This window comes from Gorilla gorilla, chromosome 13, assembly GCF_029281585.2.
Source record: "Gorilla gorilla gorilla isolate KB3781 chromosome 13, NHGRI_mGorGor1-v2.1_pri, whole genome shotgun sequence".
In the NCBI taxonomy this organism is placed as follows: Eukaryota; Metazoa; Chordata; class Mammalia; order Primates; family Hominidae; genus Gorilla; species Gorilla gorilla.
Window position 1 is genome coordinate 78,152,882 of NC_073237.2, and position 8,636 is coordinate 78,161,517.

Consider the following 8,636-nt stretch of genomic DNA (forward strand, 5'->3'; position numbering starts at 1 on the left):
AGAAAATGTGGGGTCAAAATGACAAATAAGAAATTAAAATAAAAGGAGGAACTAATTGATTCTGGATTTGAAAATACTGATTGATTTGTCACAGGATGGGTGTGTGGGTGTGTTTGTAAAGAAAAGAACTTTTATCTGAGGACTGTGAGTCCTCTTAAATTATCAGGCCTAGAGAGACACTAAAATGAGGCAGGAATCATGGCCCTACTTCCTCCTTGAGCTATGTATTCATCTCTTGAAACTGCTTGCTATTGCCACATGTAGCTAGACATTAACCAAATAATGCCACACCTGACAATATAACCCACCCCCTATAGCTTAACAACGTATAGCCAATCACTAACCAATGTCATTTCTGTAAACCAATGAGAATTCCTGATAACAACTTTGTATCAGCCCACTCCTTGTCCCCTTTTTTGACTTTAAAAACCCACTTGTTACTACTGCTAATTGGAGTGTATATTTAGGTCGACTTGCATCTGTGTTCCCAGGTTGCAATCCTCAAGCTTGACCCAAATTAACTCTCTACTTATAATAATTTTCCATCAACTTCTCCCTTTTAGGTCGATGCGTATGTGTGTTTGTGTACAGAGTATGTTCCAAAAGTGCTTGAACAGTTTAAACTTCACTAACTTGAGAAAAATAAGTTCTATAAATTTACCCCTAAGGTCCCAGGAAGTTTCAATTACATACATTTATTGTACACTTATTTTCATTTTGTAGATGTTAAATAATGCATTATTAGTGAAACCATGCCCCAGAGAGTTGAAGAAAACAATGACTAACGAAATTAATCAGTTTACAAGTTAGGAGATCAAACAACAACAACAGTAACTTGCTAAAATGCCGAAACACTCCCTGCTTCTGAGATTTAAAAACTGGCTAAAATGGATTAAAACTGTTAAGGCCAACTGGAGTTTGCACAGAAGAAGCTGGCTGGCGTCACAGCCCAAATTTCTGCCACATTTTAACCAACTCCCCACAAATGTGCACGTGGAATACATGAGGCAGCATTAAAGAAAACTGTGCATGCCGAGGATTTTCAGACCTCCCCTTTCCTTCCAGCAATCAACTATTAATTCCAGAGGCAACTCCCTAAATGTTTTCTAATAAAAAGACTGCATGAAAGCCAGCACACAGGACTGATTTGAGCTGGACTCCTGTCTCCTTTTTGGTTAATTTACAATAAAAACATCTTTTCTCAAAAAAATCAAATTGGGCAGTGAGCTTCTTTTCCTTGATAACGTTAGTTTTAATCATCTGAGTCAGTCCCTCTGATTGGAAATAGTAAAAACTGACTTCAAAACAAAGAATGTAATGTTCAACATTCACGAAACGAAGTAAGAATAAAGGAAGTTTAAGTTTTATATCTGCATTTACGTAAGGCAAAAACATTCTGTAGATAAGACGGATTTGAGGACATATGTGATCCTGAGAGTAGAAAAGCCTGGGTACAACAAATATTCCAGGCAGTATTTCAGGCTTTCAAGGCAGTGTAGTTGGTGGGGTCCAAGTTAAGGGCTCCAAATAGCAAAGTGGGACTTGGGTAATGCCTGGTTTACTGTTGGAACAAACGGAAAATTCAACTAAGATAAATATATGACTTGGAAAAGGATGGAGTTGGGAAACGGAGTGTCAGGGTAGGACAGAGGGACCTAGAGGGCCCAGGAAGGTGGAGTCAGCTGGGCTGGTGGGGTTGGGGCTGTGGACACACCCTCCTCTTGTTGCTCCCTCCACCCTCAGAAACCCTCTGTGACTCTTCCATGCTCTGTGATGCAGGCCTGTGCTTATAGTTAAGCCTGGGCACCCTCAGTGCTCAGTTGCTTCAGGCAGCTGAGCTATTCAGACCATGGAGAATATCCTCTGTTTTCTGAACAGCTATACTGAGACAGGGCTGAGCCCTGACTCACATTGTTTGGATATTGACCTCAACTTCACCTGCTTGAGTGGGTTGGGGTTGTTTATACTGTACTTGTTCTACATGGTATTGACCCTGTATTCATCACTTACCGAAAAAAATAATGACATCCAAAAGGTAAGGAACTGTGGGTGAACACCCAAGAGAGATGCCTTGTTGTTGTTTCCGAATCGTATTCCCACATTTCTAAATAAGTTTGGTTGGTACAGAGACATGTCTTAGATGGGAAGTCTGAAGAGAGGATAGAACTTCACTCTTCCGTGGAACAGGTTGGGCAGATGTAGGGGTTCAGGAGGACTAAGATTTCCATCTGTAGCTCATAGACTACCTATCTGGCTGTGGTGGAGAGTTCCAGGATAAAATCCCAAGCACAGTAATTCTGTGGTCCCAGATGGGATTATTTAGAGAGTTTGGGCTCTCTGAAGGAGAATAGTGTCTGCTGAAATTTGATCATGAGTCAGATTCCCATGTCACCCGTCATTCAACAAAGCCTTCCTTCTTGTTGGGCTGACCAGGGGAGTAACGCTGAGAGCCTCTGAGCAGAGGCTGGAGCCAGAGCTCTGTCTCTGGGATGCTTGTCCTGTCAGGGAGCACAGATGTGACTGTTGATCTCTGAGTCTGTGCCCTGGATTAGGACTTCTAAATGAGCACATCAAGTGTGGCTCTCACAGAAGAAATCCTCTTTCAGCTTTTCAGAGAAGGGAAAACGAGAAATATTTTATGACCTTTAAAAATTGATAACAAGAACATATTTCTATTAATTAGAGAGTCATATCATTCTTGTATAATGAATGAATGAATGAATGAATGAATGAGCTTCATAGAGTGTGAGAGAAGTGAGTACCAGCCTGTCATTATCTTTGTTTCATTCTCAGCATCAGGGCAGAGCCAGGAGGAAAAGGAAAAGCGTGACATTTAAAGGTAATGTCAGCCTACTCTATCTGAGCTTCAGGGTGACCCTTTCTGTCTCTTTCATGAGGACTCAGTCCCATGATTTCTTAGAATGTCAGTTACTAGATAGTCTCAGAAAACAGAGCCCTCAGAAGACAGGCTCATGGGAAAGCAATCAGACCTGAGACACTGCTCAGAGGCCCTGCTCTGCCCATTCATGGGCATGACAAAGTGATGGACCTGAGTAATGGGTGTTGCCCAATTGGTGGCCACCTGAGATATCGAGGAAGGACTACTGGTTGGCTTGGAGTCAGAGTTTCTGTCTCACAACTTTGCATAAGTACTTTGACTTCCTTGATGCTCGGATTCCTCCTGGAGGTAACCACTGATGTCTATGTTTCACGTGGTGGTTTTGAGCATCACATGGGATAATGTATATGAAAGAATTCTACTAATGATTCCACATACACATGTGAACTTGTGAACATTATCAATGAATATTTGCCCTTTTCTACTGATTCTTGGGGCTATCAGAGTTTAATATCACAAGGGTCTTCCACAGAGTTACTTCTGTATGATCCCTGTGCCTCTACCTTCATTGCATGTAACATGCTGTTCTGGTTTCCAGACCGGAAAAGTTTGCAGAAGGAAGCAGAAGAGGAAAGAAAGCTACATTCTATTCTGAAAAGGTGATTAATCATTCCCCTTCTGTCCTGTTCCCACCCCCTTCTTTTTTTTTGCATGTTCTATTCATTTCAGGGATTCCTTGTAGCCTGCTGTAGTTTTGGGAGTGGGTAGCCATAGGAACGGGTATGTGAATGAATGCTTTGAGGAGAGGCTATAGTGAGGTCATATGACCTCACATATGGTGAGTTCATGGGTGGGGGGTAATGTGAAGCAGGATTCAGGGGGCCCCACCCAGGCCAGGCTAACAGATCCTCATTTCCTTGTTCTGATCCTGGCTGCAGCTTTGGACCTCCTGTTTCCTGCAGTCCCCTGGGCCAGCATCATGATACCACCCTCTTTCGTCGACTGTTATGCCCAGACCCTGTCTGTCGGGCGTGTAACAGAGCAACTGCTGATATCCAGCGACTGCTGTCTTGGGAGTCCCTGAAAGATGCTGCTCCCCCTGTGTCCCCTTTGGCTTCTTCAGCTTCTGGGACTGAGTCATCGTTCACTCTGGCTTCCACCCCCTCAGCAACCCCTCCAGAAGACCTAATATTGTCCCCTCGGCCTAAGCCCTCTCCACCGCCCCCCTTAATTCTCTCACCTGACCTGATCACCACCTCAGCTTACTTATTTTCACCCTCACCACTGAGGGACCCTCTGCCACCACAGCCTGTTTCTCCCTTGGATTCCAAGTTCCCCATAGATCATTCCCCACCCGAACAGCTTCCCTTTCCCCTTCTCCCACCACATCACATTGAGAGAGTGGAGCCCAGCCTCCAACCTGAGGCCAGTTTGTCTCTGAACACCATCTTTTCATTTGGCTCCACCCTATGCCAAGATATTTCTCAGGCCACGAATCGCACTGATTCATGTGCTCATCGTCATGAACCACCAACCCCATCTGCTTTACCACCGGAAGATTGCACTGTGACTCAGTCTAAATCAAGTCTCACCATCTTGAAGACTTTTCCGGAAATGTTATCTCTAGGTGGCCCTGGTGGGTCATCCACCTCTGCCCCAACAATCAAAGGCATTGACCATTCACGCCCTGCATCTTCAGAATTCTCTTGGTGGCAGCCTTATGCCGAGGACTCTTTTTCCTCCAATTTTGTGCCATCTGATTTCATGGAGGAGCTTCTTACCCTTCATTCTTCTGAGGCCTCTTTAGGGGGGCACTCTGTGGCCAACCTCATACAGCCTGTTAACATCTCTTTTCTCAGCCATGACATTCTGGCACTCCTGGAGAGACAAGTCAAAAGAAGGGGTGATTTCCTGATGTGGAAAGAAAATGGAAAGAAACCAGGATCTTTCCCAAAACAACTTAGGCCAAACTACCAACTAAATTCCTCACAGAATATGTTATCCTCAATTGCTGTTAAGCATGACTTAGCAGAATCCTTTCCTTTTTGGGCCAGTAAAGGCAAACTAGAGTGGCAGCACATCCATCAGCAGCCCCCATATTCTAAGTGTTTTGAGGACCATTTAGAGCAAAAATATGTCCAGCTCTTCTGGGGTCTCCCGTCTTTGCACAGTGAGTCTCTGCATCCTACTGTTTTTCTCCAACGTGGCCGTTCCTCCATGTTGGTATTCTTCAATGGCATTACAAATACATCTATTTCCCATGAACCCCCAGTACTTCCCCCTCCCCAACCTCTGTTCTTGCCTAGTACCCAACCTCTACCCTTGCCTCAAACCCTGCCCCGAGGTCAGTCCCTACATCTCACTCAGGTCCAGTCACAGGCTCAACCTCAATCTCCATTCCCAGCCCTACTACCTAGTCCTCCATTCCTGATTAGGGTGTGTGGAGTGTGTTTTCATAGACCCCAGAATGAGGCACAGTCTCTTATGCCATCTGAAATTAATCATCTGGAGTGGAACGTGTTGCAGAAAGTGCAGGAAAGTGTGTGGGGTTTACCATCTGTGGTTCAAAAATCCCGGGAAGACTTTTGTCCTCCAGCTGCCAGTCCTGCATTGGTCAGAAAGTCCTTCAAGGTCCATGTTCCCATCTCCATCATTCCTGGAGATTTTCCACTCAGCTCTGAGGTAAGGAAGAAACTAGAGCAACACATTCGAAAGAGGATCATCCAGCGCAGATGGGGCCTGCCCCGCAGAATCCATGAGTCTCTGTCATTGCTACGTCCTCAGAGCAAAATTTCAGAGCTATCTGTGTCAGAGAGCATTCATGGACCGTTAAATATCTCTTTGGTTGAGGGTCAGAGGTGCAATGTTCTAAAGAAGTCCGGATCAAGCTTCCCTAGAAGCTTCCACGAGAGGAGCTCAAATATGCTTTCCATGGAGAATGTGGGGAATTATCAGGGATACAGCCAGGAGACTGCCCCAAAAAACCATCTCTTGCATGATCCGGAGACATCTTCAGATGAGGATCTGAGGTCTAACTCTGAGAGAGACCTAGGAACTCATATGATGCATCTGTCAGGGAATGATTCAGGGGTGAGACTAGGTCAGAAACAACTTGAAAATGCCCTGACAGTACATTTGAGCAAGAAATTTGAGGAAATCAATGAGGGTCGAATGCCTGGGACTGTGCATAGTTCATGGCACTCAGTCAAGCAGACAATATGTCTTCCTGAGAAATCCCAAAGCCAAATTAAACATCAAAATTTGGCAGCATTGGTGAGTGAGGACCACTGCGTTGATACCTCCCAGGAGATGTCCTTCCTTAGTTCTAACAAACAAAAGATGTTGGAAGCCCATATTAAATCTTTCCATATGAAGCCCATATTAAATCTTTCCATATGAGGATGCTGTGGGGCCTTCCCCACAAGATCCGTGAACCCACAGAAATCTTCAAATCAGAAGTGGATCTTTCCAATTCCTTTTCCCATTTCGACCTTCCCTCCTCAGCCAGCTTTATTTCTCAGGGAGATTCCAAAGATGGGGTCTCTAAGTCTCGTAGATGAAGCACTTTTCAAGGAGAAAAGTTGGAAACAACAAGCTCAGTCCCTGTCCTTAATCATCCTCAGCCTGTCTCCTCACCTATTGGCAAAGAAGGGCAGGGGACCCTGAGAAGACAATTTCCTGATACTGACCATGACCTTATAGAGACAGATGCCAAAGATGGTGCCTCCACGCCCCTTAGAAGAGGTACTACGTATTTTCAAGGAGAAAAATTAGAAACAAAAAGCTCATTCTCCATCTTGGGTCATCCTCACCTCGTCACCTCACCTGTTGATCAAGAAAAGCAGGGGACCCTCAGAAGAGAATTCGCTGATACTGATGAGGATCTTACAGAAAGTGTCTGGACAACTGAGGATGGCAGACAGACTTTTCTGCCCCCCACACACAGCATCATAGACGAAGTCAGTCAGAAACAGACTGTACTTGCCAGTAGATGCAGCGCAGAGCTGCCCATACTGCAAGCTGGAGTTAGCCGTGATTCAAGGGATAAGAGAGAGAGTGCCAGTAATAATGTTAACAGGCTTCAGGGCAGTAGAAAGACCTTTCCTGTCACCAATGGGTCGAAGGAGATGTTCAAGGAAGAGGAGATCTGTACTCTTCAATCACAAACTAGGAACAACTTGACAACCAGCAAGTCAGGAAGCTGCTTAGTGACAAACGTGAAAAGAAGCACTTCTCATGAAACTGAAATTTTCCCACCAAGAATATCAGTTCCTCAAACTCCTAAATCATCATATCTTAAAAATCAGATGTTGAGCCAGTTAAAGTTGGTCCAGAGGAAGCATAGCCAACCTCAGAGCCATTTCACTGGCATGTCTCTTGCCTTAGATAACTTGAGTTCCAAGGACTTACTGACTCATGCCCAGGGCATCTCGAATCAGGACATGGGAACTTCCCAGGTGCTGCATGTCCACTTGGAGGTCAGAGGAGTCCGTGTGGCACAGCAGCAGGAGCCCAGGGTCCCTATGCACGTCTTACAGAAATGCCAAGTTAAGAATTTTTCACCAGCTACAAAGAGAGTGAGCCCTCTAAGACCTAATGGAGGAGAGCTTGGTGGAGGGGACGCAGGGTTGGGGACATCCCAACTCAGAAGAGCCATGCTATTCATAACAAGACATCAAGGGAGTCGCTTGGGAGCAAATCTTCCCCAACCTTGAAAACACAGCCTCCTCCTGAAAACCTTTTCAGAAAATTGATGAAGACCTTTTTGCAGCAGTCTAATAAACCCATCATAACATATGGAAAACAAGAAAGTTCCCCGGAAAAGGGTAGCTCCTTGTCATCATCTGTGCAGAATAGAGGTCGAGTTAAAAGTAGAGCTGTCTTTACTGGGGCTATTGAAGCTCAGAAAATTAGGAAAGACACTGGGGAGTTCATAGAAGAGAAGCTGGGGCATAGGCATTGAATAGATATCACCTGTCCCCAGGAGCCCCTTTCCTCCCCAGTGCAGCTTGGGAAAGCTCAGAATGTGCCAGAACTGCAGGTCAGAGCAGAGCCTGTCCAGGGCTATCCCTGCAACTACATGGCTCCCTCCTGCAAAGTGACATGTACCAAATCTTGCAGCCAACAAGCTATCTTTGTCGGCCAGAATTATCCTGCAATGATTAGACAGATCATAGACAAGGACAGACAGCCCCAGGAAGTTGGGCATTTAAGGGGAAGATATTGTGTCAAAGGCATCCCCAATCCATGCCCCACAGGAAGCCTGTGCCACAGCCAAACCCCACTTGCAGTGTGAAGTCAACCTGGTGCCTCGGGTCATCCTGACCAGTGCTAAAAGCACTGTGTTCAGTGATGTGCCTTTACTAACTGGACAGAAAATACTTCCAAAGCATTTCCAGGGAGGAAAATTTCCCCCCACAAAATAATTAACTCCTTGTTGAGAATCTTGACTCTCCCCAATAAACGTTCTAATAAGAAGGATGTCTTTTCTGTGTATTGTGTTGGGAGGTATAGGTTTTGGGTAACCCAAGCTTGTGGTTAGGGAAAGATAGGAGTTAGCTCAGCTCTTACTGACTCCGTCTTCTGAATTTTAAAAGGTGACCAATCCCCTGGAGCTCTTGTGGAAGAATGAGTATCATGTGCCTCCAAAAGCCCCTTCTCTCCCTGATGAAGTCCGAGGAGATGAGCTCTTTTCTACCTCTTTGCTTTAGACTTACTGATATCGTATGGCAGCCTGCACCTTCCTCCCCATTCACTGCTTCATATCCTTTAGAGCAGTAAGGAAGGCAGCCCTTCC

At 45.2% G+C, this 8,636-nt stretch overlaps 1 protein-coding gene across 1 annotated transcript; it reads left to right on the forward strand.

Moving 5' to 3' along the window:
• The first annotated feature begins 1,832 nt into the window (after positions 1–1,832).
• On the forward strand, positions 1,833–8,317 carry LOC101126920 (spermatogenesis-associated protein 31D4). Its single transcript, XM_019034228.4, is given in 8 exon segments — positions 1,833–2,035; positions 2,794–2,839; positions 3,438–3,498; positions 3,778–6,184; positions 6,187–7,498; positions 7,501–8,040; positions 8,043–8,129; positions 8,132–8,317. Coding segments are annotated over 8 exon segments (4,773 nt in total). The 5' UTR covers positions 1,833–1,849; the 3' UTR covers positions 8,266–8,317.
• The last annotated feature ends 319 nt before the right edge of the window (positions 8,318–8,636 follow it).